Consider the following 26,092-nt stretch of genomic DNA (forward strand, 5'->3'; position numbering starts at 1 on the left):
TTATTAAATATGACCGAAAAAGTAAGATTAATAATTCTAACACGAATTTTCTCGATACTTCTTATGATTCTTTTCACTGTTGATGGTAAATGAAAAATCAATTCTCCAAAATTCATTTTTATTTCTAGTCTGACGAAACACTTGAACGCGTTCTGTAATAACATATTACATTTTCAAAGACTTTTAGTTTACACACACACAACTATAACCTGCAAACACTAAACAGAGTTCTTACTATGCAATGATTTAAACAGCTTACATTTTTCAATTTATACCTGCATTTTGGGTGAGGTGATATGTTACAACAGTTTTGGATGAGGTGAACAAACCTTTTAACACAAGATAGAACACGAAATAATGGGTAATGAAGGTAAGAATGGAAGTAACTGCAGAGGGCCTATTGGCCCATATTTCTTGATGCTTCTATATTGGAGCGGAGTCTTGAAGTGGGTAGAATATAGTTGTGCATTTATTGGCTGTTGAATGCTGGTGTTGACTTCTTGATGTGTAGTGCCTCACAGATGTCAAGCCGCCTGCTATCGCTGTATCTATTGGCTGTTGATTGCTGGTGTTGATGTGTAGTGCCTCGCAGATGTCAAGCCGCCTGCTATCGCTGTATCTATCGATGATTTCTGTGTTGTTTGCTAAGATTTCTCTGGTGATGGTCTGGTTGTGGGAAGTGATTATATGTTCCTTAATGGAGCCCTGTTGCTTATGCATCGTTAATCGCCTGGAAAGAGATGTTGTTGTCTTGCCTATATACTGAGTTTTTTTAGGCTTACTGTCCCCCAAGTGGGCATTTGAAGGCATAGACGACGTTGGTCTCTTTTAAAGCGGTCTGCTTTGTGTTTGGAGAGTTTCTCATGAGTAGGCTGGCCGTTTTTTTGGTTTTGTAGTAAATCGTCAGTTGTATCTTCTGATTTTTGTCTGTAGGGATAACGTCTCTATTAACAATATCTTTCAAGACCCTTTCCTCCGTTTTATGAGCTGTGGAAAAGAAGTTCCTGTAAAATAGTCTAATAGGGGGTATAGGTGTTGTGTTAGTTGTCTCTTCAGAGGTTGCATGGCGTTTCACTTTCCTTCTTATGATGTCTTCAACGAAACCATTGGAGAAGCCGTTGTTGACTAGGACCTGCCTTACCCTACAGAGTTCTTCATCGACTTGCTTCCATCCTGAGCTGTGGCTGCGAGCACGGTCGACATAAGCGTTAACAACACTCCTCTTGTACCTGTCTGGGCAGTCACTGTTGGCATTGAGGCACATTCCTATGTTTGTTTCCTTAGTGTAGACTGCAGTATGGAAACCTCCGCTCCTTTCCATGACTGTTACATCTAGAAAGGGCAGCTTCCCATCCGTCTCCATCTCGTAAGTGAAACGCAACACAGAATTCCACCCAAATGCCTCCTTCAGCTCCTGCAGATGTCTGACATCAGGTACCTGTGTAAAAATGTCGTCAACATACATGCAGTATATGGCCGGTTTCATGTTCATGTCGACTAAGACCTTTTGCTCGATGGTACTCATGTAGAAGTTCACAAACAGGACATCTAGGGGAGAACCCATGGCGACCCCATCTACTTGCTTATACATGTGTCCATCCGAGCTCAAGAAGGGTGCCTCTTTAGTACAAGCTTGGAGTAGTTTCCTTGGAATGTTTTCTGGTATGTCAAGAGGAGTACAGGCCGGATCACGATACACTCTGTCCGCTATCATCCCGATTGTTTCATCCACCGGTATGTTGGTAAACAGTGATTCTACGTCCAACGAAGCTCTTATTCCTTTTGGCCAGTGTTCCCCGCAGTAAGTCAACAAATTCCTTTGGAGACTTGAGGCTGAAGGCGCAAGGGACATAAGAAGTCAGCAAGCCGTTGAGTCGCTTCGCCAGTCTGTACGTGGGTGTGGGTACCTGTCTGATGATTGGCCGAAGTGGGTTTCCAGGCTTGTGTGTCTTGACATTTCCATACGTGTATCCAGGTTTTTATTCCCTAATAATCTTTTGCAGGTGGAGTCCGGATTTCTTGGCGTTCACAGTTTCGATCAACTTTTTGACCTTTGTTTTCAACTCGGCTGTAGTGTCCTTCGTTACCCTTTGGAATTTAGTTTCGTCGGAGAGTATGAGGTTCTTTTTCGCCAGATATTCGTCTTTTTTAAGAATGACGTATATTGGCGACTTGTCACCTCTCCTGACGACTATCTCCTTGTTCTCACGAAAGCTCTTAGCTGCCGCTTTGAGCTCGGGGGACAGTATGGTGCTTCTGTAGTTGCCTCGATTCCTTCATCCTTCTGCAATAAGTTCTGCTTGTAAGGTGTCTTTGGTGGTGACCTTCTTTTGTGTTTCGAGGTCGAATATGTCGTCCAACAGGATCTCCAACTCCACTTTCCGGGCCATCTCACTTGGTCTGGACATAACGTGACAATTCCACGACAAAGAGACGGCTTCCTGAACCTTGCTGGAATCTTCCTCACTGAGGACCAAGTCACTCTCCTAAATCTGGGTATAAACTGTCACCACAGGCGTACAGGACACCTTAACCACCCGACCAACACAACCGGACAAAGGAGGATGTAACCGAGGCTATTTCCATCCCCCGCCGGCACTCGGTTGATAATCATGGGCGTGGCATATTATCATATCACCTCATTCTTTGGAGCACACTTGAGGAACACAAATACAAACAAGCCTGAATGGTCCCCAGGACTATATGCAACTGAAAACTCACACCCCAGAAGTGACTCGAACCCATACTGCCAGGAACACTCTGCTGGCGTACAGGACACCTTAACCACCCGACCAACACGACCGGACAAAAGAGGATGGTAGCCGAGGCAATTTCCATCCCCCCGCTGGTACTCGGTTGATAATCTTGGGCATGGTATTTTATCAAATCTCTTCTTCATGGTAATCTTATCAAATTATATATATATATATATATATATATATATATATATATATATATATATATGTATATATATATATATATATATATATATATATATATATATATATATATATATATATATATATATATATTATATATATATATATTGCAAGGAGGTTTCTTAAGGATCTTGGTTCCAAGCTCATTGACACTACAAGGAACCCGAGAGTGGCAAGTTTTCTCTTTCAACGCCTGAATGTCGCGGTCCAGAAGGGGAATGCCCGCTGCGACCTCGGATTCTACCCGCCGGAGAAGGAGTTCCAGGAAATCTATAACCTCTAGGAAGCGAACTTTTTCCTGTGTCCTCTCCATGTTCATTTTTTGTATAAAATCAGAAATGTAACTGTATAACCTTGCATAATAAAGAGTACACCAAAAAAACGGGAGGGTGGTAGGAGAAGCGAACACTCAAACGTATCCAGAGTTAAATGGCAAGTTTTTCTCTGAATGCTCTGTGTTCCCTTCTTTTAGGCTGTGGGTCCCTATAATTGCACATAAGATGGTACCCGCTATATATATATATATATATATATATATATATATATATATATATATATATATATATATATATATATATATATATAACTTTAGAACACTTTCCCACCAGGAGACTCGAACCCTAGCCAGCACAGAAGACTTCCAGCAACTGGCATAACAGGTAAAACAGTTACAACAGTTTTGGATGAGGTGAACAAAACTTTTAACACAAGATAGAACACGAAATAATGGGTAATGAAGGTAAGAATGGAAGTAACTGCAGAAGGCCTATTGGCCCATATTTCTTGATGCTTCTATATTGGAGCGGAGTCTTGAAGTGGGTAGAATATAGTTGTGCATTTATTGGCTGTTGAATGCTGGTGTTGACTTCTTGATGTGTAGTGCCTCGCAGATGTCAAGCCGCCTGCTATCGCTGTATCTATTGGCTGTTGATTGCTGGTGTTGATGTGTAGTGCCTCGCAGATGTCAAGCCGCCTGCTATCGCTGTATCTATCGATGATTTCTGTGTTGTTTGCTAAGATTTCTCTGGTGATGGTCTGGTTGTGGGAAGTGATTATATGTTCCTTAATGGAGCCCTGTTGCTTATGCATCGTTAATCGCCTGGAAAGAGATGTTGTTGTCTTGCCTATATACTGAGTTTTTTTAGGCTTACTGTCCCCCAAGTGGGCATTTGAAGTCATAGACGACGTTGGTCTCTTTTAAAGCGTTCTGCTTTGTGTTTGGAGAGTTTCTCATGAGTAGGCTGGCCGTTTTTTTGGTTTTGTAGTAAATCGTCAGTTGTATCTTCTGATTTTTGTCTGTAGGGATAACGTCTCTATTAACAATATCTTTCAAGACCCTTTCCTCCGTTTTATGAGCTGTGGAAAAGAAGTTCCTGTAAAATAGTCTAATAGGGGGTATAGGTGTTGTGTTAGTTGTCTCTTCAGAGGTTGCATGGCGTTTCACTTTCCTTCTTATGATGTCTTCAACGAAACCATTGGAGAAGCCGTTGTTGACTAGGACCTGCCTTACCCTACAGAGTTCTTCATCGACTTGCTTCCATCCTGAGCTGTGGCTGCGAGCACGGTCGACATAAGCGTTAACAACACTCCTCTTGTACCTGTCTGGGCAGTCACTGTTGGCATTGAGGCACATTCCTATGTTTGTTTCCTTAGTGTAGACTGTAGTATGGAAACCTCCGCTCCTTTCCATGACTGTTACATCTAGAAAGGGCAGCTTCCCATCCGTCTCCATCTCGTAAGTGAAACACAACACAGAATTCCACCCAAATGCCTCCTTCAGCTCCTGCAGATGTCTGACATCAGGTACCTGTGTAAAAATGTCGTCAACATACATGCAGTATATGGCCGGTTTCATGTTCATGTCGACTAAGACCTTTTGCTCGATGGTACTCATGTAGAAGTTCGCAAACAGGACATCTAGGGGAGAACCCATGGCGACCCCATCTACTTGCTTATACATGTGTCCATCCGAGCTCAAGAAGGGTGCCTCTTTAACACAAGCTTGGAGTAGTTTCCTTGGAATGTTTTCTGGTATGTCAAGAGGAGTACAGGCCGGATCACGATACACTCTGTCCGCTATCATCCCGATTGTTTCATCCACCGGTATGTTGGTAAACAGTGATTCTACATCCAACGAAGCTCTTATTCCTGTGGCCAGTGTTCCCCGCAGTAAGTCAACAAATTCCTTTGGAGACTTGAGGCTGAAGGCGCAAGGGACATAAGGAGTCAGCAAGCCGTTGAGTCGCTTCGCCAGTCTGTACGTGGGTTTGGGTACCTGTCTGATGATTGGCCGAAGTGGGTTCCCAGGCTTGTGTGTCTTGACATTTCCATACGTGTATCCAGGCTTTTATTCCCTAATAATCTTTGGCAGGTGGAGTCCAGATTTCTTGGCGTTCACAGTTTCGATCAACTTTTTGACCTTTGTTTTCAACTCGGCTGTAGTGTCCTTCGTTACCCTTTGGAATTTAGTTTCGTCGGAGAGTATGAGGTTCTTTTTCGCCAGATATTCGTCTTTTTTAAGAATGACGTATATTGGCGACTTGTCACCTCTCCTGACAACTATCTCCTTGTTCTCACGAAAGCTCTTAGCTGCCGCTTTGAGCTCGGGGGACAGTATGGTGCTTCTGTAGTTGCCTCGATTCCTTCATCCTTCTGCAATAAGTTTTGCTTGTAAGGTGTCTTTGGTGGTGACCTTCTTTTGTGTTTCGAGGTCGAATATGTCGTCCAACAGGATCTCCAACTCCACTTTCCGGGCCATCTCACTTGGTCTGGACATAACGTGACAATTCCACGACCAAGAGACGGCTTCCTGAACCTTGCTGGAATCTTCCTCACTGAGGACCAAGTCACTCTCCTAAATCTGGGTATAAACTGTCACCACAGGCGTACAGGACACCTTAACCACCCAACCAACACAACCGGACAAAGGAGGATGTAACCGAGGCTATTTCTATCCTCCGCCGGCACTCGGTTGATAATCATGGGCGTGGCATATTATCATATAACCTCATTCTTTGGAGCACACGTGAGGAACACAAATGCAAACAAGCCTGAATGGTCCCCAGGACTATATGCAACTGAAAACTCACACCCCAGAAGTGACTCGAACCCATACTGCCAGGAACACTCTGCTGGCGTACAGGACACCTTAACCACCCGACCAACACGACCGGACAAAAGAGGATGGTAGCCGAGGCAATTTCCATCCCCCCGCTGGTACTCGGTTGATAATCTTGGGCATGGTATTTTATCAAATCTCTTCTTCATGGTAATCTTATCAAATTATATATATATATATATATATATATATATATATATATATATATATATATATATATATATATATATATATATATATATATATATATATTATATATATTTATATTGCAAGGAGGTTTCTTAAGGATCTTGGTTCCAAGCTCATTGACACTACAAGGAACCCTAGAGTGGCAAGTTTTCTCTTTCAACGCCTGAATGTCGCGGTCCAGAAGGGAAATGCCCGCTGCGACCTCGGATTCTACCCGCCGGAGAAGGAGTTCCAGGAAATCTATAACCTCTAGGAAGCGAACTTTTTCCTGTGTCCTCTCCATGTTCATTTTTTGTATAAAATCAGAAATGTAACTGTATAACCTTGCATAATAAAGAGTACACCAAAAAAACGGGAGGGTGGTAGGAGAAGCGAACACTCAAACGTATCCAGAGTTAAATGGCAAGTTTTTCTCTGAATGCTCTGTGTTCCCTTCTTTGAGGCTGTGGGTCCCTATAATTGCACCAAAGATGGTACCCGCTATATATATATATATATATATATATATATATATATATATATATATATATATATATATATATATATATATATATATATATATATATGTAACTTTAGAACACTTTCCCACCAGGAGACTCGAACCCTAGCCAGCACAGAAGCCTTCCAGCAACTGGCATAACAGGTAAAACAGTTACAACAGTTTTGGATGAGGTGAACAAAACTTTTAACACAAGATAGAACACGAAATAATGGGTAATGAAGGTAAGAATGGAAGTAACTGCAGAGGGCCTATTGGCCCATATTTCTTGATGCTTCTATATTGGAGCGGAGTCTTGAAGTGGGTAGAATATAGTTGTGCATTTATTGGCTGTTGAATGCTGGTGTTGACTTCTTGATGTGTAGTGCCTCGCAGATGTCAAGCCGCCTGCTATCGCTGTATCTATTGGCTGTTGATTGCTGGTGTTGATGTGTAGTGCCTCGCAGATGTCAAGCCGCCTGCTATCGCTGTATCTATTGGCTGTTGATTGCTGGTGTTGATGTGTAGTGCCTCGCAGATGTCAAGCCGCCTGCTATCGCTGTATCCATCGATGATTTCTGTGTTGTTTGCTAAGATTTCTCTGGTGATGGTCTGGTTGTGGGAAGTGATTATATGTTCCTTAATGGAGCCCTGTTGCTTATGCATCGTTAATCGCCTGGAAAGAGATGTTGTTGTCTTGCCTATATACTGAGTTTTTTTAGGCTTACTGTCCCCCAAGTGGGCATTTGAAGGCATAGACGACGTTGGTCTCTTTTAAAGCGTTCTGCTTTGTGTTTGGAGAGTTTCTCATGAGTAGGCTGGCCGTTTTTTTGGTTTTGTAGTAAATCGTCAGTTGTATCTTCTGATTTTTGTCTGTAGGGATAACGTCTCTATTAACAATATCTTTCAATACCCTTTCCTCCGTTTTATGAGCTGTGGAAAGAAGTTCCTGTAAAATAGTCTAATAGGGGGTATAGGTGTTGAGTTAGTTGTCTCTTCAGAGGTTGCATGGCGTTTCACTTTCCTTCTTATGATGTCTTCAACGAAACCATTGGAGAAGCCGTTGTTGACTAGGACCTGCCTTACCCTACAGAGTTCTTCATCGACTTGCTTCCATCCTGAGCTGTGGCTGCGAGCACGGTCGACATAAGCATTAACAACACTCCTCTTGTACCTGTCTGGGCAGTCACTGTTGGCATTGAGGCACATTCCTATGTTTGTTTCCTTAGTGTAGACTGCAGTATGGAAACCTCCCGAAGTCTGCCAGTACTCTGTGAGGTCTTCCTTCGTTCATGTGTCGGACTAGAGAGGGAATCGACAGGATATTGAGCAACAAGTGCTCCAGGATAGGTACTGTGCAAGAAGAAGTGAAGTCTGTGCAGTGACGTATGCAACGTCTGAGGCAGTTCACCCATTTGTGACGGCGTAGTGGCTGGACCGATCCACCGGGAAGCAGTGGAAGAGGAAAACTGTTCGGGAATCCGAACGACTGCAGCCGAGACATAGGCAGGCAGCCGTAGCTGGGAGGAGAAATCGACGGCCGGGAGACCGACTCCAACCCTACAAGAAGTCGAGGAGGAGCACGGACCTGCAGTGAAAAGGCACGGAGACGACGCGCTTACGGTGGGACGTTGATTGAGTTCCTGGAGGACACGACAGTGTGTGTGTGGGGGCGTTCCCTACACGAGGCAGGAGCCAGGACCAGGAGCTACAACTCAACTCTCATCGGAGGATAGGTGGAAGTAGGTGATTCTAGTTTCCCTCCCAATTCCCCTTTAGTCAGCTATATTATTTAGCCTGAGTATTTTGTATGTCGTGAGCAAGGCTCACCTATGTCACAGTAAGGCACAAGTGTGCAGTGGGACTATAAAGAGTACTCACGATATTTATGATTATTATTGGTGTGTGCAGGCACCCGGAGTAATTGTTGAATTTACTGTGTTGATAATGTCTTTAATGAGACTTTAATATGATCATTTAGCGAGAAGAATATATATATATAAATATGCCAGTGTTTGGAGTTAGGATATGTGCCCAGTAACTATGTTATTACCATTATTGATGTCTGACTCATCCATATATATATATATATATATATATATATATATATATATATATATATATATATATATATATATATATATATATATATATATATATATATATATATATATATATATGTCGTACCTAATAGCCAGAACGCACTTCTCAGCCTACTATTCAAGGCCCGATTTGCCTAATAAGCCAAGTTTTCATGAATTAATGTTTTTTCGTCTACCTAACCTACCTAACCTAACCTAACCTAGCTTTTCTTGGCTACCTAACCTAACCTTACCTATAAATATAGGTTAGGTTAGGTTAGATAGGGTTGGTTAGGTTCGGTCATATATCTACGTTAATTTTAACTCCAATAAAATAAAATTGACCTCATACATAGAGAAAAGGGTTGCTTTATCATTTCATAAGAAAAAAATTATAGTAAATATATTAATTCAGGAAAACTTGGCTTACTAGGCAAATCTGGCCTTGAATAGTAGGCTGAGAAGTGAGTTCTGGCTACTATGCAAGGCTCGATTTGCCTAATAAGCCAAGTTTTCATGAATTAATATATTTTCTCTAATTTTTTTCTTATGAAATGATAAAGCTACCCATTTCATTATGTATGAGGTAAATTTTTTTTTTATTGGAGTTAAAATAACGTAGTTGTATGACCGAACCTAACCAACCCTATCTAACCTAACCTAACCTATCTTTATACGTTAGGTTAGGTTAGGTAGCAGAAAAAGTTAGGTTAGGTTAGGTTAGGTAAGTTAGGTAATCGAAAAAACATTATTTCATAAAAACTTGGCTTACTAGGCAAATCGGGCCTTGCATAGTAGGCTGAGAAGTGCGTTCTGGCTACTAGGTACGACATATATATATATATATATATATATATATATATATATATATATATATATATATATATATATATATATATATATATATATATATATGTGTGTGTCGTACCTAGTAGCCAGAACGCACTTCTCAGCCTACTATGCAAGGCCCGATTTGCCTAATAAGCCAAGTTTTCCTGAAATAATATATTTTCTCTTTTTTTTTTCTTACGAAATGATAAAGCTACCCATTTCATTATGTATGAGGTCAATTATTTTTTGAGTTAAAATTAACGTAGATATATGACCGAACCTAACCAACCCTACCTAACCTAACCTAACCTATCTTTATAGGTTAGGTTGGGTTAGGTAGCCGAAAAAGTTAGGTTAGGTTAGGTAGGTTAGGTAGTCGAAAAACAATTAATTCATGAAAACTTGGCTTATTAGGAAAATCGTGCCTTGCATAGTAGGCTGAGAAGTGCGTTCTGGCTACTAGGTACGATATATATATATATATATATATATATATATATATATATATATATATATATATATATATATATATGTCGTACCTAGTAGCCAGAACGCACTTTTCAGCCTACTATGCAAGGCCCGATTTGCCTAATAAGCAAAGTTTTCATGAATTAATATATTTTCTCAAATTTTTTTCTTATGAAATGATAAAGCTACACATTTCATTATGTATGAGGTAATTTTTTTTTTATTGGAGTTAAAATTAACGTAGATATATGACCGAACCTAACCAACCCTCCCTAACCTAACCTAACCTATCTGTATAGGTTAGGTTAGGTAGCCGAAAAAGTTAGGTTAGGTTAGGTTAGGTAGGTTAGGTAGTCTAAAAACAATTAATTCATGAAAACTAGGCTTATTAGGCAAATCGGGCCTTGCATATTATGCTGAGAAGTGCGTTCTGGCTACTAGGTACGACATATATATATATATATATATTTATATATATAATATGTGTGTGTGTGTGGCGAGAGTAGAGTAAAAGGTAGACAATGATATGTAAAATATTTTCTGGCATTAAAGACGATGATTGAATAAGAATTTAGTAAACAAAATATAACGGATTTGATAGAGCACAGAAAGCTAAATTGATATGAAGTATTGAAATTCATCGTGGAGAATTTGAGCGGGTTCTTTGTTTCTGGAGTGAAAAAAGTGCTAAGTAGAATACTCGAAAATAGGCTCATGAAGAAAATAAATGAAATGTGGGAAAGTTATAGGTTTAGTCAAGGTATATGGTCAAATGATTTAATGCAATAGAAAAAATATAATAAAATAAAATGGGTGCTGTAGAATGCAAAAAATCATTTACCAAATATTATATGCGATTGTACAATTGAAAAATAAAATGGGTGAACGAGGTGCACACAGATGCATTACTCTCTAAAAGCATTTGACAAAGTGCAGCATGAGAATGAATCCAGGTTCGTGGGTAAAAAAATTTGCTTTGAGAGGCGAGTACCGACAGAATGAGAGAAACATTACAAGGTATATACATACACCATAGGGGTACGACCTCTGGTGCTATTGTAGGGACCCACAGCCTCGATGAAGAAAATAAAGAGTATTCAGGGAAGACCTTGTGGATTCTCACTGAACACTTTAGTCTTTTCCTTTCCTACCACCCATATTATTTTGTTTTATGTATATTTCGTTTTATTTTGTTTAATTTTATTTTATTGCAATGCTACAGATTAGAGAACACACACACACACACATATATATATAACAATATAACAATCAGCGTTCGAAGATCTCGTCCAGCTTCTCGGAGGTTGGGTGCGTATCCAGGATACAGCATGCATTTCCTCTCTGAACTGCGACACTGAGACGCTGGAACAGGAAACTGGCTGCTCGTGGGTCTTTAGTATTCCCAATGAGTTCCTCGCATACCTCCTTTAAGAACTTAAGGGCACATTACCCCAGTCGCCCAGAGTCACAGAGCCTGTCGGCACGAACCTGTAACAACGTTCTAGGTCTCTGTACTTGTTGGTTTTCTGGGTCTCTCTGAAGGTGGTCGCCCCGCCTCCCTCAGCTGTGCTGTGAGGTAGATAGGTATCGGCCAATGTAGACGCACAGGTGTAATCCCATACGACCTGTATACCCCTCCATGGCTGCAGGGTGACTCCATCTGGGCATTTTTGGCTGTTGTCAGGTCTGCACAACTGGGGTTCCCTTTGTGCTGGACACCCAGGTGTAGCCAAACTTCTCTTGATGATGTCATTGACTGCTTCATGTCTGGCAATCTTTCCCTGTGTCTTACGACAGATGAGACCATGGCTGCCGTATTGGTCTGCCCGTGCATGGCCGCAAATACACCGGTGCTCGGTGGAGATAGGGGCGGCAAGGCGCAGGGCAACACCAATACTTAGGGCCCGATGGTCCAGGCGGGTGCCCAAGGCGGAATTAGGGACTGCCAACAGGAAGTCTCCGGCATGGGGGGCTTGCACAGCTAGATGACGCGCTCTGTCCTTCTCAGAAGCGGTCTCCAGTAATGATCAGCGATGTTCTCCACTATGGGGCTATCCCATTTGGCCTGTTTGCAGTCATTTGGAAACGTTTGTCGAGGGTGTGAGTTGGCAAGAATGTCCCACTGACCAGCTCCTTCCACAAATTTGGGATCATGAGTCCCAGTGAAGTTCCTTAGGTATTCTGGTAGTATTTCATTCACTAATTCACTTGTAGCACTGGTCGAGGATAAGAATGTCGGCAATGCTAACTGTGTCGCCTTGCGAATACCTATACACCCGAGTCTAACTGGGAGCGTTGCTTGGTCCCAGTGGTCATCTTGCAGGGAGAGGTTTAACACTTTCATAGTTATTGTCTTTAGGAGTGAGTCGTATTCCGTTAATTTTGGGCTGTCAAAGGAAGGAGCACACCTTAGGAAATAGGTAAGTCTGGGCAAAGGCAGGCACCTTGTGAGAAGGTACAAATCATCGTGGGCGTCCAAAGCCCCTATTCTTCCCTTCATCCTCCTCAGGTCGTTCAGCTTTTCTTCCAGGACTTCCTCAATGGCGCTCGCCCTCCGAAGCACACTGTCGGTGGGAGCGATCACTGGGGCTCCTGGCAATAAGATTCGTACTGCAGCTGTGAATGGTTGGCTGGATGAGATGATTTCACACTTTGATGGGTTTAAGGTAAGGCCTAGCTCCTCTCCCTTCGATTGTACTAACTTCACTAGATTCCTGTGTCCCTGCCAGGGTGACATCGACCAGGAACCAGATGTTGAATTCGCTGGACAAGCTGCTTGTGACCTCTTTAGCTGAGATCAGAAAAGGGGCAAGCGGATCTCCCTGCTGGACACCTTCTGCAGAAACTACTTCATGTTCCCCAAAGAACAGTGTCAATTCCCTACTGTACCCTGCTGAAACAAAGGGAAGTAGACAAGGAAAGCTTGTTCGAACTACTTCCATTACCACATCCCTTGTTACCTGATTGAAGGCATTTTTAAAGTCTTTATTTATTAATGCCTTATTTTTTGGGAGGTGTTTAATATAGGCTCGTGCTGCATGAGCTGCTGCTTCACAGCCATGGGGGACACCCAAACCTAGTTGATGGGGTCGAAGCATCTTTGCAGCGTCTATACTAATTTTTCTGACAGCTGCGCTAGCAACAAGGCGCCGAAGTGTGTTACCCACGGCAATGGGTCTGAGTATATGTATGTATATATATATATATATATATATATATATATATATATATATATATATATATATATATTAGTATATTTTGGTAGCAGTCTTTCCTGTAGACATTATTAAATATGACCGAAAAAGTAAGATTAATAATTCTAACACGAATTTTCTCGACCTTTCTTACGTTTCTTTTCACTGTTGATGGTAATTCAAAGATCAATTCTCCAAAATTCATTTTTATTTCTAGTCTGACGCGACACTTGAGCGCGTTTCGTAAAACTTATTACATTTTCAAAGACTTTAGTTTACACACACACACACAACTTTAACTGAATAGAGCTTAAACATCTTTTGAGTTTTTATAACTACATTTGGGTGAAGTGACATGTTACAATAGTTTTGGATGAGGTGAAAATAAACTTTTAACACAAGACAGAACACGAAACAATGAAATACAAACAGGTATTAAAGGTAGGTAACTGCAGAAGGCCTATTTTTATTGGCCCATATTTCTTTATGCTTCTATATTGGAGCGGAGTCTTGAAGTGGGTAGAATATAGTTGTGCATTAATTGGCTGTTGATTGCTGGTGTTGACTTCTTGATGTGTAGTGCCTCGCAGACGTCGAGCCGCCTGCTATCGCTGTATCTATCGATGATTTCTGTGTTGTTTGCTAAGATTTCTCTGGTGATGGTTTGGTTGTGGGAAGAGGCTATATATTCCTTAATGGAGCCCTGTTGCTTATGCATCGTTAAACGCCTAGAAAGAGATGTTGTTGTCTTGCCTATATACTGAGTTTTTTGAGGCTTACAATCCCCAAGAGGACATTTGAAGGCATAGATGACGTTGGTCTCTTTTAAAGCGTTCTGCTTTGTGTCTGGAGAGTTTCTCATGAGTAGGCTGGCCGTTTTTCTGGTTTTATAGTAAATCGTCAGTTGTATCCTCTGATTTTTGTCTGTAGGGATAACGTTTCTATTAACAATATCTTTCAGGACCCTTTCCTCCGTTTTATGAGCTGTGGAAAAGAAGTTCCTGTAAAATAGTCTAATAGGGGGTATAGGTGTTGTGTTAGTTGTCTCTTCAGAGGTTGCATGGCGTTTCACTTTCCTTCTTATGATGTCTTCGACGAAACCATTGGAGAAGCCGTTGTTGACTAGGACCTGCCTTACCCTACAGAGTTCTTCGTCGACTTGCTTCCATTCTGAGCTGTGGCTGAGAGCACGGTCGACATATGCGTTAACAACACTCCTCTTGTACCTGTCTGGGCAGTCGCTGTTGGCATTTATGCACATTCCTATGCACGTTTCCTTAGTGTAGACTGCAGTGTGGAAACCTCCGCTCTTTTCCATGACTGTTACATCTAGAAAGGGCAGCTTCCCATCCTTTTCCATCTCGTAAGTGAAACGCAGCACGGAATAGCACATACTCCCTATTAGACTATTTTACAGGAACTTCTTTTCCACAGCTCATAAAACGGAGGAAAGGGTCCTGAAAGATATTGTTAATAGAAACGTTATCCCTACAGACAAAAATCAGAGGATACAACTGACGATTTACTATAAAACCAGAAAAACAGCCAGCCTACTCATGAGAAACTCTCCAGACACAAAGCAGGACGCTTTAAAAGAGACCAACATCGTCTATGCCTTCAAATGCCCACTTGGGGACTGTAAGCTCCAAAAAACCCAGTATATAGGCAAGACAGCAACATCTCTTTCTAGGCGTTTAACGATGCATAAGCAACAGGGCTCCATTAAGGAACATATAATCTCTTCCCACAACCAAACCATCGCCAGAGAAATCCTAGTAAACAACACAAAAATCATCGATAGATACAGCGATAGCAGACGGCTTGACGTTTGCGAGGCACTGCACATTAAGAAGTCAACACCAGCAATCAACAGCCAATTAATGCACAACTATATTCTACCCACCTCAAGACTCCGCTCCAATATAGAAGCATCAAGAAATATGGACCAATAGGCTTTCTACAATCACTTCCATTTCAATACCCATTGTTTCGTGTTCTGTCTTGTGTTGATGAAATTAATACCCTATTAAATACCACCTCACCACATCCACCTCACTCAAATGTAGATATAAACAAATCGGAGATATGTAAGTGCTATTCAGTTGTGTATGTGTAAAGTCTTTGAAAATGTAAAAAGTTTTACGAAACGCGCTCAAGTGTCGCGTCAGACTAGAAATAAAAATGAATTTTGGAGAATTGATTTTTGAATTACCTCCAACAGTGAAAAGAAATGTACGAAAGATTGAGAAAATTCGTGTTAGAATTATTAATCTTACTTTTTCGGTCATATTTAATAATATATATATATATATATATATATATATATATATATATATATATATATATATATATATATATATATATATATATATATATATATCGATAAAATTAACCAAAAATAAAAATAATACAATTAATATTGTCAATGCAGATAATAACAATCCAATTAATAATAATGTTGACATTAATCATAACCACAGCAAACATAGTAGTAATTGCTCATCGGAAAAAAAACAATTATTAAAAATATTCTTGTCATGAATTTTATACTAACAATAATTAAACCCATTAAATAAATTCATATATATTCATTTAATTTTCCCCTCAGGTTCCAGTAGGAAGGTTGTTGAGATGGAGGAGGCTTCTGGCGGCGGCACTGGAGGCGGTGGCGGTGCCATCAGCGGCATCAGGCTAGGACGAGGCATGGTTGGCGGGGGTCATTTGGTGGGGGTCGGCGGCGTGGTGGGGATCGGCGGTGTGGTGGGGGCCAGGAGCTCCGTAGACAATGGTTCCTTCAGCTCCTGCAATGGTGACCTTATGACCACTACCTCCAGAGATTTTCTTCTGGGACCCCGCAGCAAACCGGTGAGTCAGCGGTCTGGCTCGGTAATTCGGTAACTATTGCTGGTAAACTAAATATGTCAGACACTATAACTGGCAAACTGGGTACGTCAGGAACTACAGCCGATAAACTAGGTAGATCAGGAACAATAACCAGTAAACTGGGTAAGCCGGATACTAGAGCCGTTTAACTCGAGAGTTCAATTATCCCCTACATAAAGGGAAGCAATCTTAGCATCACCAATTTAACAGTAATGGTAACAAGCCATTCAGACTTGTTCGCATTTGTGTTCCTCACGTGTGCCCCAAAGAATGAGGAGATTTGATAAAACACTTTGCCCATGATTACCATGAGAGTGCTGGCGAGATGATAGGGAAATATCCTCAATTACCATCATCTTTTGTCCGGTCGTGTTTTTAAGGTGTCCTGTTCACCAGTTGCATAGTGCTCCAGGCAGTATGGGTTCGAGTCACTTCTGGGCTGTGAGCTTTCGGTTGCATATATGCCTGGGGACCTTTCAGGCTTGTTCGTGTATATAGTCATGGTAATCTCTCTAGGAAGGAGATTAGGCCTGCTCCATCATCACTTATTCTACCACACCACGTCTACATATTCAAGAATTATGGCAACAACAACAACTAGTGCTCATACGTCTAGACAGTGTACCACCAGTCTACCTCCCCCTGGGCCTGTCAGCCCACCGCACCAGGCGACGGCTCCAGGATCACGGCACTGGCTAGTAACAAGCAAGCCGACTGTTTGTACATTCTGGCTCCTAGTTATCTCTACACCAGCGCCACCTGGACGGCCGTTTTTCCATATAAATAGAAGCCGGCCCACCTCCATCAGCCGAATACTCTCTCGTGCTCTAGCTGTCAGACCTACCCTCAGACTACCTGGCGTGGTGATAGATCTATGCAGTCTAGCATACAGTATTTTCAAGCACCACTTTTATTTAATGTTCTGTAATGTAACGTTAAATTGTCTGTTTGATTGTTTTTGTTTTGCACCCTGTGAATAAGTCAAGTTTTAATGAAGCTATTTTCTGTTTGTGATTTGTCTAATTTAATTTTTCATATTAAAGTATTTAAATTTTCCATTCCCTATGTTTTATCCTGCAATTATTACACCGTAAAGAAGTCAACATTGCAGTTTTATTTTAATTTGTTTTCACTTTATTTTGTTTATATGTTCGTGGTATTCCATCTGCCTTAAGCCACTGCACTTAGTGATTTTACTGTAACAATATATATATATATATATATATATATATGAACCACGGAGGATTTTATACATTCAATTTAAACCTTTTCAACCAGCAACAGCGTAAGAGAATATACTTTAACTTTTCTGGGAAGTTAAGACAGCGCTGACCATACTGGAAATAATATCAGATTAATGACTTTGTCTTTCGTCAGGGCGATATGCTGGAGACCTTCCGGGGAGGTAGCACGACGCTGCCCATCCTGGGAATACAACACCTTGCTGACGACACAGGCAGGCATGTGGTGCTTGAAGGTGGGTTAGGTGATGTTATGGCCACTGTGGGTCGCAACCGGGTTCTTTGCTGGAGGAACCAAAGTACTAGTATCCGACCCCAAGTCGGTAGTAGCTTTTAAGGAGTAGGCTTGGTAATGCAAGTAAAACCAGGGGGGAGTTGAAAGGAATACGACACTTCATCCTTCATCAATATATTCACATATTATCACTTTCCCATCACCTTAAATAGAATCTTAAACGAAGTATTACTACACTGATATATACATATCTATCGCTCTCATAGGACACTAAGCGTTCCTCGATGCTCATGCACTGTAGCCTTGTCAACTTCCGTGTTCCCACAACACACAGTACCGTCCTCAACTAGTACTGGGAAACACCAACGAGTCTAAAGAGCCACGGGCCAGCCTATCTACAGCCTCACTAGGTGCTCCTTGTGAAGGCCCACAATCACTCTCCAGCCTGGTGCTGGCAGAGAACATCAGCCTCGCGCTGCTGGGCCTCTACACGAACAAATAAAAGGGTAGCGAACCCCTGGCAGGAGCTTCTTGCAACTAGTTAGTTACACTCCTCCGTAGCACCTCACTGTCGGTTGTCTCTTCCTCTAGCTAGTCCCGGGATACGCCGAATTCTGTCACTGCCACTTCACAGGCAGACAGCAGATATTACTCAATTTCTCTTCGGCGGCGGCTCACGGCTCACAAACAGCAGAATAGAGTAGAGAGATATTAGGCTGCTCTGGGTAGATTGCCTGCCATCGTACCACTGCAGCCCTATATCGCCTCTGTGGATACAGACACATCATCATTAAATTAACTGGCCGGTACTGGTGAAACTAGGACATACCACTTACGGACTCTGACATTGACATACAACTCATATCCCAATAGATGGCGCTGATTGCTAGGCGCAACATCACCAGAGGTCAGCTACTGCGACTCTCCGGTCTGACCAAGGCAGGACTCTAGAGTCTTGCAGATATCATACTGCCACCACCAGATGGCGTCGTCCATTTTGTGGGGGTTTAGGAAGCAGACTCACAGATGTCGTTAACGTCGCTGCTCCATGCTCCGGCGATGGAGTCGGGTTCGTAACACGTGAGAATAGTGATCGTGCTTGAAAGTGGGTTAGGTGAGTATAGTAGTGGTGCATGAAGGTGGATTAGGTGGGTATAGTTAGGTAAGTATAGTGGTGGTCTTTGAAGGTGGGTTAGGTGAGTATAGTGGTGGTGCTTGAAAGTGAGTTATGTGGGTATAATGGTGGTACTTGAAGGTGGGTTAGATAAGTTTAGTAGAAGTTATTGAAGGTGGGTTAGGTGAGTATAGTGCTGGTGCTTGAAGGTGGGTTAGGAGAGTATAGTGGTAGTGGTGTTTGAAGGTGGTTTAGGAGAGTATAGTGGTGGTGGTGCTTGAAGGTGGGTTAGATGAGTAAAGTGGTGGTGTTTGAAGGTGGGTTAGTTGAGTATAGTGATGGAGCTTGAAGGTGCGTTAGGTTAGTATAGTGGTGGTGCTTGAAGGTGGGTTAGGTGAGTATACTGGTGGCGCTTGAAGGTGGGTTAGGTCAGTATAGTGGTGGTGCTTGAAGGTGAGTTCGGTGAGTATAATGCTGATGCTTGAAGGTGGGTTAGGAGAGTATAGTGTTGGGTGCATGAAGGAGGGTTAGATGAGCATATTGGTAGTGTTCGATGGTAAGTTAGGTGAGTATAGTTGTGGTGCTTGAAGGTGGGTTAGGTGAGTATAGTGGTGGTGATTGACAAGGAGGGTTAGGTGGGTATAGTAGTGGTGCTTGAATGTGGGTTAGGTGAGTATAGTGGAGGTGGTGCTTGAAGGTGGGCTAGGTTAGTGTAGTGGAGGTGCTTGAAGGTGGGCTAGGTTAGTGTAGTGGAGGTGCTTGAAGGTGGGTTAAGTGAGTATAGTGGTGGTGCTTGATCGTGAGATAGGTAAGTATACTGGTAGTGCTTGAGATGGGTTAGGTGAGAATAGTGGTGGTGCTTGAAAGTGGGTTAGCTGAGTATAGTGGTGGGTGCTTGAAGGAGGGCTAGGTGAGCATAGTGGTTGTGCATGAAGGTGGGTTAGGTGAGTATAGAGGGGGTGTTTGAAAGTGAGTTGGGTGAGTATAATGCTGGTGCTTGAAGGTGGGTTAGTTCAGTATAGTAGTGGTGCTTGATGGTGGGTTAGGTGAGTATAGTGGTGGTGCTTGAAGGTGGGTTAGGAGATTATAGTGGAGGTGGTGCATGAAGGATGATTACGTGAGTATAGTCGTGGTGCTTGAAGGTGGGTTGGGTGAGTGTAGTGGTGGTGGTGCTTGAAAGTGGGTTAGGTGAGTATAGAAGGGGTGCTTGAAGGTGGTTTAGGTGAGTATAGTGGAGGCGGTGTTTGATGGTGTGTTTGGTGAGCATATTAGTGATGTTTAATGGTGAGTTAGATGAGTAAAGTTGTGGTGCTTGAAGGAGGGTTAAGTGAGCATAGTTGTGGTGGTGCTTGAAGGTGAGTTAGTAGAGTATAGTAGAGGCGGTGTTTGAAGGTGTGTTTGGTGAGTATAATAGTGGTTCTTAAAGGTGGGTTAGGTGAGCATAGTGGAGGTGCTTGACGGTGGGTTAGGTGAGAATAGTGGTAGTGCTTGAAGATGGGTTAGGTGAGTATAGTGATGTTGCTTGAAGGTGGGTTAGGTGAGCATAGTGGTGGTGCATGACGGTGGGTTAGGTGAGAATAGTGGTAGTGCTTGAAGATGGGTTAGGTGAGTATAGTGGTGGTGGTGCTTGAAGGTGGGTTAGGAGAGGATAGTGGTCGTGTTTAAAGGTGGGATAGGTGAGAATAGTGGTAGTGCTTGAAAATGGGTTAGGAGAGTATAGTGGTGGTGGTGCTTCAAGGTTGGTTAGGTGAGTATAGTGGTGGTGCTTGAAGGTGGGTTAGGTGAGTATAGTGATGTTGCTTGAAGGTGGGTTAGGTGAGTATAGTGGTGGTACTTGAAGGTGGGTTAGGTGGGTATAGTGTTGGTGCTTGAAGGTGGGTTAGGTAAGTATAGTGGTTGTGCTTATAGTTGGGCTAGGTGAGTACAGTGGTGGTGCTCCTTGAAGGTAGGTTAGGAGAGTATAGTGGTAGTGTTGCTTGAAGGTGGGTTAAGTGAGTATAGTGGTGGTGGTGCTTGAAGGTGGGTTAGGTGAGTATAGTGGTGGTGCTTGAAGGTGGGTTAGGTAAGTATAGTGATGGTCATTGAAACTGAGTTAGGTGGGTATAGCTGTGATGCTTGAAGGTGGGTTAGGTATGTATAGTTGTGGTCTTTGAAGTTGAGTTAGGTGAGTATATTGGTGGTGCTTGAAGGTGGGTTAGGTGAGTATAGTAGTAGTGCTTGAAGGTGGGTTAGGTGAGCATAGTTGTGGTGGTGCTTGAAGGTGAGTTAGGTGGGTGTAGTGGTGGTGCTTGAAGGTGGGTTAGGTGAGTATAATAGTGGTTCGTAAAGGTTGGTTAGGTGAGTATAGTGGAGGTGCTTGAAGGTGGGTTAAGTGAGTATAGTGGTGGTTCTTGAACGTGGGTTAGGTGAGTGTAGTGGTAGGGCTTGAAGGTGGGTTAGGTGAGTATAGTGGTGGTGGTGCTTAAAGGTGGGATAGGAGAGGATAATGGTCGAGTTTAAAGGTGGGTTAGGTGAGAATAGTGGTAGTGCTTGAAAGTGGGTTAGGTGAGTATACTGGTGGTGCTTGAAGGTGGGTTAGGTGGGTATAGTGTTCGTGCTTGAGGGTGGGTTAGGTAAGTATAGTGGTTATGCTTGAAGGTGAGCTAGGTGTGTATAGTGGTGGTGGTGCTTGAAGGTGGGTTAGGAGAGCATAGTGGTGGTGGTGGTTGAAGGTGGGTTAGGTGAGTATAGTGGTGGTGGTGCTTGAAGGTGGGTTAGGTGAGTATAGTGGTGGTGCTTGAAGGTGGGTTAGGTATGTATAGTGTTGGTCATTGAAACTGAGTTAGGTGGGTATAGTGGTGGTGCTTGAAGGTGGGTTAGATTGGTATAGTAGTGGTGCTTGAAAATGGGTTAGGTGAGTATTGTAGTAGTGCGTGAAGGTGGATTAGGTGAGTATAGTAGTGGTGCTTGAAGGTGTGTTAGGTGAGTATAGTGGAGGCGGTGCTTGAAGGTGTGTTTGGTGAGCATAATCGTGGTGCTTGAAGGTGGGCTAGGTTAGTGTAGTGGAGGTGCTTGAAGGTGGGTTAAGTGAGTATAGTGGTGGTGCTTGATCGTGGGTTAGGTGAGTATTTTGGTAGTGCTTGATGTGGGTTAGGTGAGAATAGTGGTGGTGCATGAAGGTGGGTTAGCTGAGTATAGTTGTGGTGCTTGAAGGTGGGTTAGGTAAGAATAGTGGTGGGTGCTTGGAGGGCTAGGTGGGTTAGCTGAGTATAGTGGTGGTGCTTGAAGGTGGGTTAGGTAAGTATAGTGGCGGTGCTTGAAGGTGGGTTAGGTAAGTATAGTGGTGGGTGCTTGAAGGAGGGCTAGGTGAGCACAGTAGTTGTGCATGAAGGTGGGTTAGGTGAGTATAGTGGGGGTGTTTGAAGGTGAGTTGGGTGAGTATAATGCTGGTGCTTGAAGATGGGTTAGGAGATTATTGTGGTGGTGGTGCTTGAAGGTCGGTTAGGTGAGTATAGAAGTGTTGCTTGAAGGTGGGTTAGGTGAGTATAGTGGAGACGGTGTGTGAAGGTGTGTTTGGTAAGCATATTGTTGATGTTTAATGGTGAGTTAGGTGAGTATAGTTGTGGTGCTTGAAGGTGGGTTAGGTGAATATAGTCGTGGTGGTGCTTGAAGGAGAGTTAGGTGAGTATAGGGGTGGTGCTTAAAGGTGGGTTAGGTGAGTATTGTGGAGGTGCTTGAAGGTGGGTTAAGTGAGTATAGTGGTGGTGCTTGAAGGTGGGTTAGGAGAGGATAGTGGTCGTGTTTAAAGGTGGGTTAGGTGAAAATAGTGGTAGTGCTTGTGATTTGGTTAGGAGAGTATAGTGGTGGTGCTTGAAGGTGGGTTAGGTAAGAATAGTGGTGGTGCTTGAAGGTGGGTTAGGTAAGTATAGTGGTGGTGCTTGAAGGTGGGTTATGTGAGTATAGTGGTGGTGATGCTTGAAGGTGGGTTATGTTAGTATAGTGGTTGTTCTTGAAGGTTGGTTAGGTAAGTATAGTGGTGGTCTTTGAAGTTGATTTAGGTGAGTATAGTTATGGTGCTTTAAGGTGGGTTAGGGAAGTATATTGGTGATTGTTGAAGTTGAGTTAGGTGAGTAGAGTGGTGGTACTTGAAGGTGAGTTAGGTAGATATAGTGGTGGTGCTTAAAGGTCGGTTAGGTGAGTATAGTAGTAGGGCTTGAAGGTGGATTAGGTGAGTATTGTGGTGGTCCTTGAAGGTGGGTTAGGTGCATATAGTGGTTGTGGTGCTTGAAGGTGGGTTAGGAGAGTATATTGGTAGTGATGCTTGACGGTGGGTTAGGTGAGTATAGTTGTGGTGCTTGAGGGTGGGTTTGGTAAGTATAGTAGTGGTGCTTGAAGGTGGGTTAGGTGAGTATATTAGTGGTGGTGCTTGAAGGTGGGTAAGGTGAGAATAGTGGTGGTGATTGCAGGTGGGTTAGGTGAGTATACCGGTGGTGCTTGAAGGTGGGTTAGGGGTGTATAGTGTTGGTGCTTGAAGGTGCGTTAGGTGAGTATAGTGGTGGTGCCTGGATTTGGGTTAGGTGAGTATAGTTGTGGTGCTTGATGGTGGGTTAGGTGAGTTTAGTGGTAGTAGTGCTTGACGGTGGGTTAGGTGAGTATAGTGGTGGTGTTTGAAGGTGGACTAGGTGATTATAGTGATGGTTCATGAAAGTGGGTTAGGTGAGTATAGTGGAGGTGCGTGAAGGTGGGTTAGGTGAGTATAGTGGTGGTGCTTGTGGGAAGGTTAGATGAGCATAGTGCTCGTGCTTAAATGTAGGTTACGTGAGTATAGTAGTGGTGCTTGAAGGTGGGTTAGATGAGTATAGTTTTTGTGCTTGAAGATTTGTTAGGTGAGTATAGTTGTTGTGCTTGAAGGTGGGTTAGGTGAGTATCGTGGTGGTGCATGACAGTGGGTTAGATGAGAATAGTGGTAGTGCTTGAAGGTGGGTTAGGTGAGTATAGTGGTGGTGGTGCTTGAAGGTGGGTTAGGAGAGGATAGTGGTCGTGTTTAAAGGTGGGTTAGGTGAGAATAGTGGTAGTGCTTGAAGGTGGGTTAGGTGAGTATAGTGGTGGTGGGGCTTGAAGGAGGGTTAGGAGAGGATAGTGGTCGTGTTTAAAGGTGGGTTAGGTGAGAATAGTGATAGTGCTTGAGAGTGGGTTAGGAGAGTATAGTGGTGGTGCTTGAAGGTGGGTTAGGTAAGTATAGTGGTGGTGCTTGAAGGTGGGTTACGTAAGTATAGTGGTGGTGCTTGATGGTGGGTTATGTGAGTATAGTGGTGGTGATGCTTTAAGGTGGGTTAGGTTAGTATAGTGGTTGTTCTTGAAGGTTGGTTAGGTAAGTATAGTGGTGGTCTTTGAAGTTGATTTAGGTGAGTATAGTTGTGGTGCTTTATGGTGGGTTAGGTCAGTATATTGGTGATCGTTGAAGTTGAGTTAGGTGAGTAGAGTGGTGGTTCTTGAAGGTGAGTTAGGTGGGTATAGTGGTGGTGCTTAAAGATGGGTTAGGTAAGTATAGTAGTAGGGCTTGAAGGTGGATTAGGTGAGTATTGTGGTGGTCCTTGAAGGTGGGTTAGGTGCGTATAGTGGTTGTGGTGCTTGAAGGTGGGTTAGGAGAGTATATTGGTAGTGATGCTTGAAGGTGGGTTAGGTGAGTATAGTTGTGGTGTTTGAGGGTGGGTTAGGTAAGTATAGTGGTGGTGCTTGAAGGTGGCTTAGGTGAGTATATTGGTGGTGGTGCTTGAAGGTGGGTAAGGTGAGAATAGTGGTGGTGATAGAAGGTGGGTTAGGTGAGTATAGTGGTGGTGCTTGAAGGTGGGTTAGGCGAGCATAGTGGTGGTGCTTGAAGGTGGGTTAGGTGAGTATAGTGGTGGTGCCTGGATTTGGGTTAGGTGAGTATAGTTGTGGTGCTTGATGGTGGGTTAGGTGAGTATAGTGGTAGTAGTGCTTGACGGTAGGTTAGGTGAGTATAGTGGTGGTGTTTGAAGGTGGATTATGTGATTATAGTGATGGTTCATGAAAGTGGGTTAGGTGAGTATAGTGGAGGTGCGTGAAGGTGGGTTAGGTGAGTATAGTGGTGGTGCTTGTGGGAAGGTTAGGTGAGTATAGTGCTGGTGCTTGAATGTAGGTTACGTGAGTATAGTAGTGGTGCTTGAAGGTAGGTTAGATGAGTATAGTTTTTGTGCTTGAAGATTTGTTAGGTGAGTATAGTTGTGGTGCTTGAAGGTGGGTTAGGTGAGTATCGTGGTGGTGCTTGAAGGTGGTTTAGGTGAGTATAGTGCTGGTTCTTGAAGGTGGGTTAGGTGAATGTATTGGTGGTGCTTGAAGGTGGGTTAAGTGAGAATAGTGGTAGGGCGTGAAAGGGTTAGGTGAGTATAGTTGTGGTGCTTGAAGGTGGGTTAGGTGAGTATAGTGGTGGTGCTTGAAGGTTGGTTAGGCAAGTATAGTGGTAGTGCTTGAACGTGGGTTAGGTGAGTATGTTGGTGGTGCATCTTGAAGGTGAGTTAGGTAAGTATAGTGGTAGTGCTTGAAAGTTGGTTAGGTGAGTATAGTAATTGTGCTCTAAGATGTGTTAGGTGAGATTAATGGTGGTGTTTGAAGGTAGTTTAGGTGGGTATAGTGGTAGTGCTTGAAAGTTGGTTAGGTGAGTATAGTGATTGTGCTTGAAGGTGGGTTAGGTGAGTATAGTGGTGGTGCTGCTTGAAAGTGAGTTAGGTGAGTATAGTAGTTGTTCTTGAAGGTTGGTTAGGTAAGTATAGTGGTGGTCTTTGAAGTTGATTTAGGTGAGTATAGTTGTGGTGCTTTAAGGTGGGTTAGGTAAGTATATTGGTGATTGTTGAAGTTGAGTTAGGTGAGTAGAGTGGTGGTACTTGAAGGTGAGTTAGGTGGGTATAGTTATGGTGCTTAAAGGTGGGTTAGGTGAGTATAGTAGTAGGGCTTGAAGGTGGATTAGGTGAGTATTGTGGTGGTCCTTGAAGGTGGGTTAGGTGCGTATAGTGGTTGTGGTGCTTGAAGGTGGATTAGGAGAGTATATTGGTAGTGATGCTTGAAGGTGGGTTAGGTGAGTATAGTTGTGGTGCTTGAGGGTGGGTTAGGTAAGTATAGTGATGGTGCTTGAAGGTGGGTTAGGTGAATATATTGGTGGTGGTGCTTGAAGGTGGGTAAGGTGAGAATAGTGGTGGTGATTGCAGGTGGGTTAGGTGAATATACTGGTGGTGCTTGAAGGTGGGTTAGGGGTGTATAGTGTTGGTGCTTGAAGGTGCGTTAGGTGAGTATAGTGGTGGTGCCTGGATTTGGGTTAGGTGAGTAT

At 43.0% G+C, this 26,092-nt stretch overlaps 1 protein-coding gene across 1 annotated transcript in view; it reads left to right on the plus strand.

Annotated features, from left to right (window-relative positions):
* Nucleotides 1-26,092, plus strand: part of LOC123748151 (uncharacterized) — a 486,109-nt gene that overhangs the window by 380,444 nt on the left and 79,573 nt on the right. The window contains exons 15-16 of the mRNA XM_069305699.1: nt 15,907-16,163; nt 17,559-17,658. Coding sequence (XP_069161800.1) covers nt 15,907-16,163; nt 17,559-17,658 — 357 coding nt within the window. The remainder of the gene's footprint in view (nt 1-15,906; nt 16,164-17,558; nt 17,659-26,092) is intronic.

Source organism: Procambarus clarkii, chromosome 56 (genome assembly GCF_040958095.1).
Source record: "Procambarus clarkii isolate CNS0578487 chromosome 56, FALCON_Pclarkii_2.0, whole genome shotgun sequence".
Taxonomy (NCBI): domain Eukaryota; kingdom Metazoa; phylum Arthropoda; class Malacostraca; order Decapoda; family Cambaridae; genus Procambarus; species Procambarus clarkii.